Source organism: Pleuronectes platessa, chromosome 3, assembly GCF_947347685.1.
Source record: "Pleuronectes platessa chromosome 3, fPlePla1.1, whole genome shotgun sequence".
Classification (NCBI taxonomy): domain Eukaryota; kingdom Metazoa; phylum Chordata; class Actinopteri; order Pleuronectiformes; family Pleuronectidae; genus Pleuronectes; species Pleuronectes platessa.
In genome coordinates this window covers 15881519-15899826 of record NC_070628.1, presented here as the reverse complement: position 1 = coordinate 15899826, position 18308 = coordinate 15881519, and the positions used below count along the sequence as shown (strand labels likewise).

Sequence of the window (18308 nt, the reverse complement as noted above, 5' to 3'; positions counted from 1 at the left end):
AGGATCCACACGTATGTGCAATGAACTGAAAGCAGCAGAACATTTGGATGCTGTTGAGAAATCGTGCTGACGAAGAGCAGTCTTAGTAACGCAGTAAGAGGATGTCAAATAAGGAACAGCAAACTGAGACGCACTTTATTTCTGTCTGGTACAAGTGTGTCACAATGTCAGGGCGGGACCATCGGCCCTGCTTCCCTGACAGTGAAGACAGCAGGAACGTCCAAAACTGCAACACTGAAATGCAGGAATGCGTGTCTTGCATTTCTTCAAACGCACAACAGAGGAGATGCTGCTTATTAACATAGAAACACCTGAGGCTGCATTTTCACTGAAAGTCTTTGAACCCTCTTTTTATGGGATATAAATGATGACATTTTCTGCAACTGAAAAAAAGGCGTTGAAAGGTTGCACAATGTTGTGATAGGCTGAAAAATAAAACACTAATCTCTGCCAATGTTACTTACTATTTGAGTTTCCCTTTTTCAAAACTGCAGTTCTCTTGATTGCAGAGTTTTTACAACACATTCTCGGAATCTTAAATGAATCCCTGTTCTCCAAGTGCATCAGTTTGTTTGCCTGCTTCGAAACATTTTATGTGATCTGAACAGAGGTGAATTTACAGGTCTGAAATGTTGAAACTTGAATTTTAAAGGGACAACTGTCTGTTATTTCAGAGTTAAGTCTACAACACGCAGTTTTTCTGAGATTGCCACGATCATGAGGTTTGCCAATCACAGGATCTTCAGCAGTGTTGACATGCAGCTCTGATCTGAAACTGAGCTAGGATCCTGGAGGCAGAGGCATTTGCTCCTAATCTATAGTTTGCTCTTAGTTGAAGTAAGGTCCAATCACATGTCAATCACATGGAAATCAACTCCTCCAACAATTGAGCTCAACATGGAGGAAGTAAAGATTCCCATACATTTCTTGAGTAGATATTTTAACATGCTTTCATTAGATTATTTGATTAAATTACATTTCAAGCTGTTAAACACCTTCTCTCAGTTTCAGAGTGTGTCATGATCATCCCATATCTTTTTAGAGATTCTACATTGTTGTTGGGGGGAGACAGATTGGGGATTCAAGATCCTGATTATTAGATTTTTTATTATTAAAACATGTTAGAACATCAATCCAGCCTGAAATATTATGTAACTATATTTCCAGGATTCTGTTCTGCATAAATCAGCCACATGATGAACTCCAATGGTTTGACACTGTGGTGTAATGTTAACCACAGAACACATTATTTTGGAAATAAACAACAGAAAATAGAATGCATGTCTGTCAGCCTCCTGCAGACTTTTTGAAAACACAGAGCCTTGTAATCAATCAATATAGAGACAGTTAAAATGGCAAAATATCACCAACAGCGAGTCGTCCTCTTATTCACATGATTTGGGAGGTGAAGCTGGAGCAGCATGTGAGGAGTGAACCATGCCGGCTCCGGGAACTCTCTCAGACCATCGTCCTGTCTTTCTCCGTCAGTGTGGCAGCTAAACTCCCGCCGGCTGCACACTTCTTTGTTTGCACCTCTCCGGGGTCACCTCTCATCGTTCGCGGCAGCCACCATTCTCATCTGACCCTTGACCTTTCCCAGAATACCTTGGGTCACCAAAGAGGTCTTAGCCCCAAAGCTTTCTTCACTGTCCGTGTCACCATAGCAACTGGATGTCACTGGGGAATTAGCCAGGGCAACAACTGAGTCTGTGGAGTCTCTGCGGGCTTTTGCCACGATGGCCGAGGGCGGCAGAGCGGCGCGGGACCGAAAAGGGGAGTTCAGTTTATTGCTGTCCGAGCCTTCTGCCGTACCTTCATCCTCAGCCTCCTCCTCCTCAGCGGAGTCTTGGCTCTTGTCCTCGGCCTGGTCGTTGAGCAGAGTGACCAGGAAGTTGATGTACTTTACTGCCAGTCGCAGGATTTCATTCTTGCTGAGCTTCTTGTCCGGTGGGTGAGTGGGAATGAGTTTCCTGAGCTCAGAGAAAGCCCCGTTCACGTTCTGCTGCCGCCAGCGCTCACGACTGTTGGTGAAGACGCGACGAGCGATTTTCTGAGGGGGGCCTGCTGGAAACACATAAACAGAGGGTCAATTTATAAATGAACATCAAAAGCTACAATACATGGATCCAACAGTACAAACTGTAGAATGGCACTCAGTTGAGCGCATACCTCCAATAACCACGCAATAGTTTTACGATATAATGCAAAAGTAATCCTCAATATAAATTCTCATCGTGACCCTTCAGGGTTTTCATATGGATCAGGGGGCGGAGCCAAGATTTCGTATGACTTTCTTAAACATTGCAAATGTTTTTCAACAATTTCGTTGATTTTGTCAGTTTGCAATTCATGGATCTTGCTGAAAAAAATTAGACACATTTAGGGGACTGATATTTATGAGTGTGTGTGTTATAACGAGCATTTTTGCTGCAGATAAAAATAAATAAACAGATCCAGTGTGTTTATATGTGGTTTCATGAGGAGACCTTTGGACCTTGTTGGAGCACTTCTAGTTCATTTTAAATCAGTCTCACACACTTTACACTAAGTGCTGCTGTAAATACTCATTAGAGTGATGTGTATTAATCCATGGCTGAAAATAGAACTCTAACACATGTACCTTTTACTGTGGAAGCCTACGATGCCCACAGGAATTAGGGCATTAAATAACCACCTTAAGTATAGTCAGTATATGTGCTTGAGATTCATCTTTAAAAAATCGAGTAAATACTCTGCACTGAAAGCCACAAAGGTGTCAAGACATAAATGAAAACATGGGAATTGATGATAAAGAGAAAAAAGCCATTTCCAAACGTCTCTCCTTTAAATGCAGCTCTTAAAATATCACACCTGACTCTCATGACTGTCGGAGGTAATATCATTGCATCTGTGTCCACGTGTGAAACTCACAGTCATTGATCTCCATCTCAAAGTGTGACGACGGCCTCCTCTTGATGCGGCTGTTGTTGAGGACGCCATAGTTTCCTCCTGAGGGACCCAGGTATGAGCTAGAGACAGAAAGCACAGCACATTGTGTGTAAGTGGGACATTTTGGTAATTGCATACAGAATTAGCCAGATTTATTTTTTATGCAACTGTATATAAAACAGTTTTAATGTTTTTAATGGTAATTTATTTATTTGCACAAGTATAAAAGTAACAAGACAAATAATATAGGGTTCAGGGGAGAGAAAGTTAATTACTCAATTAATGACATTAAATTCAATTCAAGAACTTATTTCTCATTTCTAACCAAACAACAAAACTTTCTCCTGATCAAAGTAATCAATAGTAAAACTAATATGAATAGTCATGAACAGCGGTAAAACTAAATAGTATTTTAAGCATTTTTTGTAACATTTTATAATAAAGTTATTTGCCACCTGTCAAAAGTCATTCCATCAAGATGTGGCTCCTCTAAATCTGAGTGAAAATTGTCCTCTGCTAATGAGAAATATCAGAAGGATCTGAGGATTAATTAAATAAAAGTGAAGCTGTTCAGTAGGTCTTAAATTGCTCTGGAATATTATATTCAGTTGAGTGAGTGTTAAAAAAACAACAACATATTCTTACATTTCCTAACAAAACAAACAAGTTGGGTCTTTGCAGAGTCTCTTGTTTTGAATAAGGCTGAGCAGAGTGGCTGGAGAAAGCAGGAAGACAGTGAAAGCCAGTAACTGAGGTGGGAATATATTTCTGGCGTTGATGGAATGTACGTGCACAGTTTTAGCTCGGTCTCATTAAGCCTAGCTACTGCCTGATTCTTCTTCAGGAGGATGAAACAGACCAACGCTTCCTTCTACAAACAAACCAGAGAGAAGTGGGGAGGCGATCTTATTCCCACACCTCCATGACAGATGGGGAAATCATAGATGTAGCCACAGTGGGGTGGGGGGTCCCTTTTTTCAATATAGCTTGTGCTCCTTTGTTGCAGAAAGAAAACTGTGGAAAACCCTTTTTTGGAGTAGAGGATAGATGAACAGTAGGAGGGCTTTATAAAGTCAAAAAAATGAATGCATTACTTCACAAGTGTAATCTACCAGGTGCCAATTCCTCAAACCCCAAAAGAACTTTGCTTGTCTTGTTCGTCAGTGCAATGTCTAAATTTAGCTGCAACTAAAATAATAATGTAGAGTTTTAAAATGACAGCCTTTACAGGTTTCTGCAACAAAACGCACAACCACAAAAGCATTAAATAACATTTCTCAGTAAATCTAGTGTGAGAAATGTGAGGCTCTTTTATAACAGCACACATCCTGCTGTCATGTCACAGAGCAGGCAGTATGGAATCCCAGCAGTTGAGGTTTTATGTGAAACAGAAACTTTAACATCTCCCGAAGCCGCATTTAGTCAATTTGATAGTTTAGTGACACACATCTGCTTGTGTTCCTGTTAAAAAAGTACTGTAGATGGAGGAGTCTGTGACATTGATTTGTCTTACTTAATATACGGCAGGATATTCTGTGGGGAGCGGATGCTGCATCTAAAAACATATTTTTATCAGAAAGCGTGTCAAAGCATTATTCTTACCTCATTTTAACGGGTTTTGTTTGTTTTCATACATCAGTATTTAGATTCAATAAATGCTATAAAAATAATGTCTTATTCTTATTCCTATACATACCTCTGACAGAAGTTCAACATCCTGCATTATTTGACTTTTTATTAATAGGATTATTTAATCCCGGACAAGATATAAGAGCAGGCCCTTTCCTTAAAGCTAAATAAAATCAGCAGGGAAGGCTGTGGCAGGAGGTAGAGCGGGTTGTCCATTATCATGTTGGAACAACAACTAATCCCCAAATTGCCCTGATGGTTGTGTCATTAGTCTATGAATCAGTTGTATGAGAGATATAGAAGTGCCTTGAGTGAATGTAACATGTACTGTAAAGAAATTTGATTAGTCGCTAAGACTAGAAATGTGCTAGATATTACTACTGTCCATTTATCACTTATTCTGTCTGTTAGTAATAAGGATCTTATGACTGCTCCTTGTTAGGCCTAAAAAATGAAAAAATCGCAGATGCGAAAATGCCAATGTTGAGTATAGCGATATTTTTTGTCTTCATAGGTTAAATATACTGGAAACACTGTCAAAATGGATAATTCCAAAAACAAAACGCCAAATTTCACCTGCTGAAGAAGGCGTGTGCTGGCAGGTACTGCTGAGGCAGCAGGGACCCCGGGGAGTGAGCTGAGGGACCTCCAGGACCCCCAGTGCACGCCACAGTCAAACAGGTCTGATGGCCGCGGCGAATGCCCCCATGAGGCCTGTGCAGGAGGCCGGGGATCGGATGGAGGGCGGTCAGAGGGGTGTTGGGCAGCGGCAGAGGTGGCTTGCTGTGACCGAGACTGATGACCGGAATGTAGGGAGGAAGAGGAGAGGATGATGAGGATGATGATATAGCGGTTGGAGGTGGGAGCGTACACGGAGATGTCTTGGCCGGAGCTGGGAGGAGCGGAGGAGGAGAAGACAGAGTTGGGGACCTGTAGCAGGTAGCACCAGGGGCCGTTGTGCTCTTTCCTCCTTCTTGCTTCTCCCCCTGCTCTTGCTTGGTCTCCATGGTGATGGGCTCAAGCGCAACAGCTTTATCCGCACAGTGATTGGCCAACGACGTTGTTGTGGTGATGGAGGACTGAATGGAGACAGTGTTAGGGACATCTGTGTGTCCCCTGGGCCCTGTCCTCTTAGCAGGACACGGGCTGCTGATAGCTGAAGTCTGGTTCTCCGAGGGGCTGTGCTGCTCCACGGACCCACACGTGGGCGAGGAGGCAGAGAAAGAGGAGGAGGAGGAAGAGGGTCGAGATCGGTTCGGGGGTGAGGTGGGTGGAGTGGTGGGCTTCAGCTTCTCCATCATGATGGTGAAGCCCCAGAGGGAATCCCACAGTCTAGTTCTCTCTGCTGCCCACGTGCTGTGAGCTGGGTGTCTTTATATGTGTATGAGAGTTACTAACATGTTCCACCTGCAGCTAAAGCCTTTTAAATCTCTCACAGCCCAACCTTTGTGTATTTCCCTTAAAGGTGACTGGAAGTTCTTTATTTCCTTTTCCTTTGCTCCACTTTCCTGCAGACTGTGCAGCTTTTTTCTTGCTCTAACATATAGAATTGTCAGTTGGTCTTTTTGCCGCCACACAGGGTCACCATTTGAGTCTTCAATCCATCCCCCGCTGGATGATTATAGAAACGCAAAATGAAACAAAATATATTTATATCCGTGTTGCAGTCATGAATGAAGAGCTTCTTCTCTAGTGTTGTCTGTGGGTGCATGCAGCGCAGAGCTGAAGTGGGTTTTTTTGGTCAGATTTGAACTGGATGACTCTATTTTCCTGACAGTACATCCTGAGCGGCGGATTCAACTTTTCGGACGAGTCCCCGGTGGCTGCTCTTGATGAGTCCTTCAGTCTATATGTCCGTCTGCGCTTAGTTTGAGGATGTGAGTCAAAATCCTTTAAAGCATTCAGAACATCCCAGACCAGGGAAGATTGGATTGGTATCAAAGAGTCTGTTGAACAAAAGAAGAAAAGCTCACTCAGGATATATAGATATATGCATGGTTTATATTAATGGAAAAGATGTGGAAATGTGGTCAAAGGTCAAAGTTTGCACAAGACCTTGAACTAAACTGTGATGAAGTTGTTTTAGGGGATTTTTAAGCGGAAGGTGTTCTACTGTTTGAATCTGAATTCACTTCATGGAAGATTTACAGATTCTGATGAAGCTCTGCTGCCGTGTCTTCAAGCAGGGAGACACACTCTGCTCTGCAAGGCGAACACATGATGATGTCTCAGGTTTTGCAATCGCAATTGTTCCTGTTTTATCTTTTCTCGTGGTCGTGACTTTTCGCTCGGACTGTTCCGTTTTTTTAAAGATGATGTGTCGGGTCATTGTTCTGAGGTACAATCTTTTTATGTCACAGTTTTATATTCATTTCCGTTTAAACACCTTGGTTAAACGAACCATTAGGGAAGCTGACAGAATCACTGATGAATTTCTCAAAGGGGACCGTGTTAAATACTCATCACTATAAGGTTAGTTATCCTGAAAGAATAATCTGTGGCAGTTATTTTTCTAAGAAGCTAAGAAGCAAAAAGTTACATGTTTTTATTTTGTAGAGTCGATAGGATATATTTAATATTTGTTTATATTTATTTATTTATTATTTAAATGTAATATTTTGTCAAGGGGAACCTCTTTCCACAGAGAGTTTAACTGAACGTTTATACAAAATTAGCTAATAACAAATACTTTATTAAATTACTCATATCAAATATTTTTGGATGCATTCGCTGAAACTTTATGCTACAAATGTCGTTCATGACATTTATGCATTGGTTATTGCCTCACAATGCTGATTATATTATATATTTAAATAATATACATGATCATTTCATAAGCAGAGCACTTTCCAACCCACATGATTTTTTATTTTATTTTACTGAATGTACAAACAAGTAGATGACATAACAACCGAAACTTCTGCTTTATACTTATTGTTCTCATCATTTTATTATTATCAATATTAGTTAAAATAATAAAATGCTGCAAACAGCTCACAGACCAAAACACGAGTCAAGTGAAATAAACGAAACGTCTAATGATCTTTAATACTCACAGACACATGATGACATCCATCTGTTTGTCCTGTAAAATCCATCAGAGTTCCAGTGATGTGTGAACGCACATGTTTTATCTCCTCAGTGTTTAACGTCTTTCTCCTCCTCCTCCTCCTCCACTACTCCTCCTCCTTCAGGTCGCTCACACTCCTCTGCAGTCTGTCACTGTCTGTCAGTCCCTGAGGTCAGAGATGGAGCCAAACTGTCCGACACCAGTCAACATAACTCCTCGTGCTCAGGTGAGACCCCTCTGAAAATGTATTATTCGAAATTAAATAATAACAGTAATTATAATAAAAAAAAGTCCAGGGTATTCACAGACACATGTAGACAGAATGAGAAGGATCGCCGTTTATATTAGTTTTCTTTTGTCGTGAAGTCGCTCCTCCGAATGAAGACACACTCAAAGTTCATATGTCACTCTCACCTCTGTCACTCTTCTCTCTCATTTTCACTGTTCGGTCTATCCCTCACGCTCTTCGCCAAGAAGACACAATGCTCGAGTTGGTTGCCAGTCGCAGAGAGTCTGGTACAGGCAAGTGTGAGGTGGGAGAGAGAGACAAGGGGGAAGAGAGAGAGAGAGGGAGAGAGAGGGAGAGAGAGGGAACCATGATGCAAGGAGGGTTTTCCGCTCCCTGCTGGACAAGAGGATGTGTTCGTACAATGTGGTGGCTGCTGATAAGAGCCTCAAAAGCTGCCTGTGGCCTGTAGATAAGGAACCTCCACCAGCCCCCCTCCCACCGCTCCACCACCAATACCAGCACACACACACTTCTCATAGCACACACACACACACACACACACACACACACACACACACACACACACACACACACACACACACACACACACACACACACACACACTGGTCAGTGCCAGACTTTGAAGGGACCTGGACTGCATCCAAGAATATATCTGCAACTGCCCTTATATCACAATATAATAAACAGACAATGATGAATTGTGCACACGTGCATGTGCTCATCCGTACAAACACACACATACAGTGATCGTGCACGTATAGACAATGCCACCACTCACACAATTGCTTGGGGAATCACCCAGTTCGACATCTTTGTTTAAAATGATAAAATTTGTTTATATATCTCCAAATGATATTTGTTTATAGCAACATTACATAAACACATTGAGGTTATTTGAGTTACCAGATTTGAGACAAATTAATAAAAATGAGTGGAGAGAATTAAAGCTGTTTGTGTTGAGTTACTCAAATTAATTGGTAATTAAATGATTAGGTGGCCCTAACGCAAATCAACAGGCAAATATGTGGTAAATGATTTATCATTTAAAGTAATGTCGGGCAAAATTGGCTTATGATTTTCTTTATCATCGATTGTAGAAAATGTTATATATTTCACGTTTAAGTTAGTAAGAACACGTCCCTTCTGGCTCTTTGAAATCATAATCAAATTTATTTTAAGATCACTTCTTCTGACATCAGAGCGCACCTGTGTCACTGCTGACCAACACACAACAAGTCGTCATCATGGTAACTTTCCTCTCCGAGTGCTCCCTAACTTCCTTCCTTTCTCCCTCGTGCCCACCAATTTCTATTCACTTATTCTGTGTGCGTGAGTGTGTGCGTGTGTGTTTGTGTGTGTGTGTGTGTGTGTGTGCGTGTGCGTGTGTGTGTGTGGCTGTATGTGTGTGTGTCACAACCTCAAGGTCAGCACCTCTTTTTGCGTTCCCCTAGTCATTTCCTTCTTAGACAGACTGAAAGACAAACATTATAAGGGCTTTACAGTTATGTGGCCTTAAAGGTCCTGGGAACGAGGAAAGTCTGTTGAGCAACTGCTCAACAAATCTGTCGTCAACTTCACCTCCACCACCATCATCCTCATAATCATCATCATTGTGATCATTTTCAAAATATTGGTATAAACAATAGGCTGCCCAGGGCTCTGAACGTGCTGACATTAGGAGCAGTCAGTATCATCCATTGGTCTGTCACACTCGTGTGCGTCCAGCAGCAGCTGTGGTTCCGGCTGATCACACTCTGAGTGTGAGAAGAACGTTGCAGTGGCACCGTGACACCTGCAGATGCTGCATGAATTTGCCTGAAACATATAAAAAGCTTCACGAGGGACAGAGAGAATTCCTTTGGGATTTTAGCTTTTTCCTGTTACATGTAATACATGTAATACTGTCAAACTTTTTTTATTAAAAGTTTTTAAAGGTTTCTGTTTTGTGCTTGTTGTTTTGTGGGGATCATTCGAAATATAATCAACGGAAATGCTATTGAATCTATAAAAGACAAATAAATACATATTTAAAAGCAGGTCAAATCGATTTTAAATTATACTTTATTCGTCTCAGCTTAAATTGACAAAATGGGACAAAATTCAGAATAATTTACTTATTAGATTTTATAGATTGTGTAACAGCTTTATTTCTGCTGTCACATTGACGTGCAGTGAAGTTATTGCATTAACTTGAACTAAAATGTTATCTAATATTTTCAGTGGTTGCAATAGATCTGAGTAAAAGCTCTTAATGTGCATATTGACTCATCATAGTTGTATTACTTGGATTTTTTTCAGCAACATTTGTGTATACAGGAAGTAGTGAAGGAGAACTTTCAGCCCTCCTTCACTTCTGTAATACTACTTTGAGAGATTAGTACTAAATATGCGTGAGTCTCCTGAACATGCAAACCTCCACTAAGGCCCCAGTCCCCTTCTGAAACCACATTTAAATCCACAAAAGAACCTCTGTTGCTGAGGTGAGAAGTTCACAGTAAATGATTCAAAAGGAACCCAAACTCAGAAGGTGCTTAATTGCTTTAACCAATAAACTGAGTGTCATAGTCTGGAGCCATGGTCCCTGTTGTGTTATGAGGTGAGTCAGATGAGACCCTGTGAGCAGCTGGACAACTCATTAGTGTACGTTGTGGGGTTTACCCCCCGTCCTACTGTAATGCCCTGACCTCTCAGCTGACAGTCACTGTTTTCTGAAAAGCAAAAACACACACACTCGCACACACACAGGACAAATCGTCGGCTCCCTCATTTAAAGCCCCGTGTGAACACCCAAACTGTAAAGGGGAATAATAATAGAAACACGCGATAACAGACAGTTTCCGCTTCTCCCTTGAGTGCGGAAGAAATCAAGAGAGGATTGTTTTAATCTCAGAGCCGCACCGGCACGCCCTCCTCCTGCATGCTACCTCAAAACACCCCACTCAATAAACTGAGGGAGAGAGAGAGAGAGAGAGAGAGAGAGAGAGAGAGAGAGAGAGAGAGAGAGAGAGAGAGAGTTTGTGTGTGTGTGATACCAGAGAGACTTGAGTAAAAACAAAGGTAAATGCTCTCTCGCTCTCTCTAGCTATCTATCTATCTATCTATCTATCTATCTATCTATCTATCCATTCATCCATCCATCCATCCATCCATCCCACGATGTGTGTTTGAGGTTTAGAGATCCTTAAACATTCACTCAAATTATTTCAACACCCAAATACTCAATTCCTCGTACGTCCAGACACACACGGCTCAGACGTCTCCGACCATGTGGCCCTGGGTGTTTAAAGTTGTGTCTGAAGTTTTGAGGTTGTGGAATTAAATTGTCACTCTGAGATGAAACAGATTAGGAGTGTTGGGGCTCGGCTGGGAAGTTCTGAGGATGTGCAGGTTTGATACTTATCAGTGGAGCTCATCATCCATATTTCAGTATCTGGAGAATCCAAACCAAACCTGGTCTCCCTTTTTCCACTCTACGATAAATGAATGATCCCAGTAATTCAGTCTCAGCAGCTGCTACAATAGTTCAACGATCTAACTATCACAAGGCATCCATATGTAACTAATGTCAGTATTACCACTCTTACTCTTCGTCTCACTCTCACTGTTCCAATAACTTAAATCTAATATATAAATCACACCCCTGTATAAAGACATGTGATCAACATTTGAGGCCTTGAGTTTTTATTTGGTCCTATCCACTAATAATGTAGTCAGCCACCAGGGGGCAATGGAGTGTCTTTGGCTTCACGTCTTGGGAGCCTTCATATCGTCCATCTTTACGTGCAGTCTGTACTGTAAGGTTTCCTGATTCTGTGGATTCATTTAAACTGTGGTTAAAGATGCACCTGCTTATGCGCACCTAATTCACTTCACTGGACTATCATCAGACAACTAAAAAGGAATATCATACATAGATATAAAGGTAGTTAATGTTAGCTACCTTAAACTCATACCATACAGAGTAATGCTTCATTCATTTGGTGTCATTTGTAAAAGGAAGATTTTTTTATTTCTCATTTCAAGGATTAAGATCAACTGGAGTTGACAATAGAGATTAGGAGTAATATTGTTATGGCACATAAATATCGTCACTTAAACACCAACATACACTAAGCATTCAAGTACTCACACAAATGCTCACGTCCAAGAAAACAGACACACACTCCCCCAAGCGGGCTCCATGGCCACGTTTCCTCCATGTCGTGTAAACAGCATTGTGTGCCGGCTGATAGGGATCACTGGAACCTAATTGTTTGAGGCTCGATACACAGAGCATTTCATGGAGAAAGTGACAAACAAAGCTGCAAGCACTGGTCGGGACAGACGCTCTCTCTCCTCCACGGCTGCGACAGATGCCGACTCTGTTTATTTTTCCTGATTGTCCTGGAGACCAGCCATTCAGCCTTAGTACAGAGTTTCAGACCGAGACGGCGCTTCAGGGCTGAACATGAAGATGGATTTTTACAATCGCCAGCTTGGAATCTGATATCAAACACCTAGAGTTACATGACATAAACTCAGTCTGTCCCTCTGCAATCAGCAGGGGAAGACGATTACTGGAAACATGTTGAAATGCAATTAAAACAGCATCAACACGAGAGAGAGCTAGAATTTAATACTCCTTCCAAGGAGGTTATGTTTTTAACTCGGTCCATTTGTGTGTTAGTCAGCAAGTTTACACAAAAACAACTGAATGGATTGGACATGGGCCAAGGAAGAATCCATTAACTTTTGGTGCGTATCCAGATTAAGGAGCAGATCAGGAAAAAAACTTTTATTAGCATTGTGGAATAAGACCTTTTGTGAATTTCTCAAGAATTATTACATGGATCTTGACTTAAAAAAAATCATACTTAGGGAGACAATATCAATGAGTGTGTGAAATTTGGTGCAGCTTGATGGAATTCAAAGGGCCTTAGCGGAGGTGTGCTAAATAAATTGTATGTGAGATATCATCAGATCAAACTCTGAAAAACAGGTTTGGACAGTTAAATGCTTTTCTGGTGGTAAAACTTTAAGATAATTAGAAAAATTAAAAATTGTGTTGAGATCATACGAGGCCTAACTGTCCCCTTAAATTCATTCAAGATTAACCAAATTTCACAAATTTGCATTACCATCCATGAATTATTGTAACCGTTAGACAAAGAAGAAGTAATTTCTTTCAAAAATTACTAATTTAGAATAAAAATTGAATTTGAGTGATGTCAAGGAGAGAGAGAAAGTGCAGAATATGGATAAAAATGTTGGTTCTAAATAGATCAACACAAATAGTTTAGAATTTGGCATCATGTGCCTGTAACACTGAGAACCATGATGTATAATTCAGAAGAATAAAATGTAATCAATGCAGAACCAGAGATGTTTTATTATTCCTGACACTCCTGTTCACAGACTTTGATGTGACCATTTGTGAGAAACTCTATCAAGCAGATTAAACACAAATTAATTATTTTATTATAAATCTGCTGTAACATCACGGCCCAAAAACTGTACATGTCTATAATTCAAAACAGTGGAAGAGATGTTAAGAAACAAGGAGCTTTTACTTTTATCCTCTTACTGTATTCTAAGTTCACGGTGATCCTGATTACTGTAATGACACCTCATACAGTGTCTGCCACATGTCGACGGTCACACATCGCTCCGTTCCCAGGATGCACCTGGCGAGAGGCGAGCGGGCGGACGTGAGGGACAGCTGTTTCCTGCACACACTTCCTGGTTTTGCAGAGGGGAGGGTTAGTGGGGAGGGGTGTAAACGGCTGGATGAGGGTGTTTGGCCTTTTCCAAACAGGATATGTCTGCCACAGCCACAGGTGTGAGGGAACAGACGCTCCGCAACCTCATACACAAATACATCTCTAAAAAGTAAATTATCTATTGTCATATCAGTAGAACATGGATGGAAGTTGAAAGAACGATGAGTGTTTGGAGGGAAAAAAGTGAAAAAGACACGAGGAGGGAGAAGAGTTGACTCCTTTATCATCTCCTGTACCTCACAACTCAAATTCACCCTATTGGGAGTGAGAGAGAGAGAGCAGCGAGCGAGCTAATCAGAGCATAATGGACTCGACCAATGATTTCCTTCATTACACAGACACTCTACATTCCACAGCAGTTCAGGGTCGGGTGTAGATAGTGTTTATGTACCAGGAGGAAACTGTCCCTGATGAGAGAGGTAACTGATACTGATCCATGAATACAGTCAGTAACTCATCATGTTGTCTGTAGAGGATGAGGTTCAAACAGTGACTCCAACTGCAGATGTCTGGGACACTGGTTCATTTACAATTATTAGTTATGAGATAACATGTTGCAGTAAGTCTTCTTTTTGTTCCTTGTTGAACTAATTCCATTAGACACAAAATCTTTTAATTTCTGAATGTTGATTTAATTTATGTTTAAAAAGTTTATAGAATAAGTTAAACATTTTCAACTACCACTTTTCCTGATATCTAGTCTGAGTACAAGTTAAATCTAATAACCAATTCAAATTTGCTCTTAATCATTAAATGATATCCCCTTTTAAATAGACAGAGTAGATTGACAGTGTTGTTAGTTTGAGGAAAGGAAGGCAGGTGGAATAATACAACCATATGGTAAATGTATAGAAAACCAAACCTGGAAGTATAAGACAAGGTGAGTGTTACAGTACACGATTAGTTGTCAAGTGTGGTGATGTTAGAAATATTTGTACCCTGTAAGTGATGAGCATTAACTATAATAATTATGTGGTTGTACTGTTGGAAGCTTTTCAGGGTCATTTAAGTTAAGAGATAATATCAGACAACCGAGTCCAGCAGCTCTCACTGGGAGGACTGGTCAGAACCATGTGACCTCTAGGGATCAATCTGACCATTGACTCTGAAACGTCATCACCTGAGCAGGATTACGTGCAGAATTTTACGAGCCAACTGCAGCTTTTCAAAAAGCCGACACATATCCACTTCCACTTTTGGCAACACAATCACAAATATTTCCATTTGACAAAAGCCTGTGTGAGCCTACAAGGGAAGGAGTGAGGCATTTTGGGAAAGTGAGGACATTTGGCCCTTCACTTTGTGAACCCCCTTTAATGGACTGTTTAGGTTTAGGTTTAGGTTTAGGTTTAGGGTTAGGTTAGGTTGGGTTAGGTTAGGTTAGGTAAAGGGTTAGGGGCTAGGGTTAGGGTTATGGATAAAAGAAGGTTGTAGAGCAGGGGTGGGCAAACTTTTTGACTCGCGGGCCACAATGGGTTCTAAAATTTGAAAGAGGGGCCGGGCCAGGACCAGATAGATGGAGTGTTTTTATGAACTAATATAAATGACATGGAAAATCATTACATGAAAGGATTTGGCCTTTAACAAGTAGCAAAGCATTTATTTGCGAGGCAATTTAACAAAACACGCCTTTGGAGAAGGGCTTGCTAGCCTTTGCTATTTTGAATGCCAGCAAAAAACTTGCCTTGGTAGTTGACTCTTGAATCACAGTTTGTCGGTGAAAAAGATGTTGCTGAGTCTGTAAATTAGCCGCCAACCTCTGAGCCGTAGCCGGCCGTTCTTGCAGCGTAGCAAAGTGACGGCTGATGTTGTACTCCTTGAAAACTGCGGTTAGGGTTTAAGGCTAGAGTTAGGGTTAGGTTTATGGATAAGAAGGTCGTAGAGACTTGCGAGTAGGCTCTACCCCCACTAACGCGGGCACTCCCGATTGATTGGTCCCATCCCCGAGCTTATACGACCTTTGGAAGGGAAAAACCCAATTTGTGCAATTATGGCAAGGGAGGGGGTATGGTTAGAGTTTAAGGCTAGAGTTAGGGTTAGGGTTATGGACAAGAAGGTCATAGAGACTTGCAACCCTAACCCTAACCCTAATATCAACCCTAACCCTAATCACAACCCTTACCCTGACCTACACTTACCAAGGTCGTACAAACTCGTAGATGGTACCAATCGAACGGGCCAGCATTAGTGGGGGTATATGCCAATGAGTCCTCAGTTAGATAGCTGTACATACGTGTGTGTGTGTGTGTGTGTGTGTGTGTGTGTGTGTGTGTGTGTGTGTGTGTGTGTGTGTTTGTGTGTTTGCATGCGTGGATGTTTGCATGCGTGGATGTTTGCACAATTTTGTGTGTATATTTGTTTGTTAGTGCGTGTGTGCATGTGTGTCTGACCGAACAGCCCTCGGGTCACAATGACACAGAGTGGAACAACAGTGTATTGTGTCTCTTATATTTCTCACCATCAGCACTGCCTCCATCCAAATTCCACTGCCGTGTTTGCAGCGTGGCGGAGGGACTCAGCCCTCTTGTTGACCCCCATCCTGCAATAATAGGAAACACAGCATCACTTTCCACTTTCTGCCTCACTTGTCACTGCTAATTCAAAATACATAAGTTCCTGTTTGGAGCTCCCTGGCTCTGGACCTGATTGTTTGTTTTGGATAGACGCTTCATGCAGTTTCTTTTTCATCCAAAGTGCTTTTGTTTTTTGAATAGTGCTTCTGTTTTACTGTGTATGAGTAGACGTTATTTGTAATGTAGCCACCACCTCTTCTGCTTTTACACATGTACTATATGCCACTGTACACAATGGTCATAGGAAACACACCATTAGGTGTGACTCAGTCTGACTGACTCATGGTGAATCAAAATACAGGCTCATTCTTATTGACAGCTTTTTTTGTTCTGTATTGTGATGGGAATTTCTGTATCTAGATATGTTTAATGAAAGAAATGACATGGATGTAGAGGAATGCATGAACAGATGGGTTTTCTGTTCACTTAACTTTAAGTGAACAGATTGTTGCTCCAGGAAACACTATGTGTATTGCGTCCTGGAAGGCCTCAGATGTAGCTAAACAAGAGGTTAACTGCAGGGGTCCCTGCACCTGCGGGGGGCATGTAGGTGTGAGTTGCCAGAGACAAGGGATCTCTGAGGAAGATGTTTTCACACCAAGAGTCTCTCAAAGTGTCTGGGCCAGAGAGAGAGAAATTATGCATAGTCATCTTGACCAGAATTCAAGAAGACCTATTGGACATAGATAGAGCAGAATGTCTGATCATTCTGATCAGGACACCCAGGGAGCTGATTGGATAACCTTCTGCCTCTGGGAAAGGAGGAGCTTGTCAAGTATAAATGTGTCGCGACTCCATAGCTCTGGTGCCATTGTGTTAAATCTGTCACTGTGATTTAACCTTTGAGCCACGTCTGCAGACATGAATTAAACTTACAGAAAGATAATTGTATTACTGTGTGCTTGTCCTTGAAATTTCTATTACAGTACCTTCAGAGTTTTCAGTTTAGTGTGAACCAAAATAACAGGTATGAAAGGTTCCTCAGAGCACGGTCCGCACCAAGGGACAAGATTTACTCTAACCAAAAGGGTAGGGGGCAGTGCATCAGTGTCCACCAACAGTCCACTCATGAAACCACATTCAAATTCCCTAGATCGGAATTTTCATTTGGATCTGCATATATTTTCCCACCCTCATAAATATACATTTCAGTCATGTCTGTTTTTTCCAACAAGATTCATGAATCATTCTCTGAGAAATCGATAGAAGATGAGGAAAAACATCTTGCAATGTAATGAAAATGAAAAAAAGATCTCGGATCCACTCCCTGATCCAGATCCCAAACTAAATGAAGTCTTTTCTGTTCCATACTGCCATCTTCCACCAGGTTTGGTAGTAATCTGTCCGGTAGTCTTTGTGTATTTCACAGATGAAAATAATATTTAATATACAATTTACTACTTGAAGGTCTTCAACAGGATAAACTTAATTTCTACATATATTCTTCAAAGTATTTTTTTTATCCGATATATGCACGTCAACAATCCTGCTATTATTCAACTAACACAACATAGATTTTCATTGTCTGTTTATCTAATCATGAAATCTAGCTCATCTTTCTCAATGTCGACTGTGCAAATGTGTATTTTTCCATGGATTTCTTTTTTTACCACTAGATGGAGACAAAGGCTTATCATTTATCCCCTTCAAGCCTCAAAACATTTGTTTGAGTATTTGAGTGGAGTACTTGTTAAGTTTGAACTCATTCCTTGTTTGTTTGTTTGTTTGTTTCTATGTAGGATTACGCAAAATCTACTTCAATCAAGTTCCATCAAACATGGTGGAGTGATGGGGCCTTGGCCTAGTTTAATAGGCTTAAAGTTACCATCATTACGAGTGCATGGTCCTAAAAACAGAAAAAGCTCAAGTTAAACCAAGAATGATTCAACTATCTTGCAACTGTTTAACCTGTGAATGTTTCATCTGTTGCAGGATTTAAACTGGCAACAGTGCTTGTTTAAGATACACAACATTTACAACATCAACATTTTAAGAGTTTAAGAGTGTACTTTTGGTACACACCTTGAATTGAGTATTATTCATTTTTATCTTAAAGACTAACCAGCCTGAACAATGACATCCACTCTCTCAAAGACAAC

At 41.0% G+C, this 18308-nt stretch overlaps 2 protein-coding genes across 7 annotated transcripts in view; one reads left to right on the top strand and one right to left on the bottom strand.

Annotated features, from left to right (window-relative positions):
* Positions 1–109: 109 nt before the first annotated feature.
* lyl1 (LYL1 basic helix-loop-helix family member) lies at positions 110–8340 on the bottom strand. Of its 2 annotated transcripts, none has more exons than XM_053417805.1 (5): positions 8042–8340; positions 7614–7864; positions 5134–6503; positions 2911–3008; positions 110–2064 (listed from the first exon to the last, which is right to left on the bottom strand). In XM_053417805.1, the coding sequence occupies exons 3-5, from the start codon at positions 5856–5858 to the stop codon at positions 1544–1546; spliced, it is 1344 nt and encodes a 447-aa protein (XP_053273780.1). In that variant the 5' UTR covers positions 5859–6503; positions 7614–7864; positions 8042–8340; the 3' UTR covers positions 110–1543. The 2 variants fall into 2 exon arrangements, with proteins under 2 accessions (XP_053273780.1, XP_053273781.1); XM_053417806.1 differs by having other exon boundaries at positions 110–2061.
* The window catches only part of LOC128433759 (sialidase-3), a 31135-nt gene continuing 19572 nt past the window's right edge, over positions 6746–18308 (top strand). Inside the window, exons 1-3 of one of the 5 annotated variants that reach the window (XR_008336495.1) lie at positions 6746–6895; positions 7752–7853; positions 8105–8823. The gene's annotated coding sequence lies outside the window, so the exon portion shown is untranslated. Of the gene's footprint in view, positions 7030–7751; positions 7854–8101; positions 8824–18308 lie in introns of those variants that run through there. The other 4 variants (XR_008336483.1, XR_008336489.1, XR_008336477.1 and 1 more) reach the window with 4 other exon arrangements.

What these genes read in the sequence shown, in the direction of transcription:
- lyl1 (XM_053417805.1), bottom strand. Translation starts at nt 5,858, where the DNA reads ATGATGGAGAAGCTGAAGCCCACCACTCCACCCACCTCACCCCCGAAC. An exon ending in GCACACGCCTTCTTCAGCAG is followed by an intron (nt 3,009 to 5,133) that starts GTGAAATTTGGC and finishes TTCTGTCTCTAG; the next exon opens with CTCATACCTGGGTCCCTCAG. An exon ending in TGAGATGGAGATCAATGACT is followed by an intron (nt 2,065 to 2,910) that starts GTGAGTTTCACA and finishes ATGTGTTTCCAG; the next exon opens with CAGGCCCCCCTCAGAAAATC.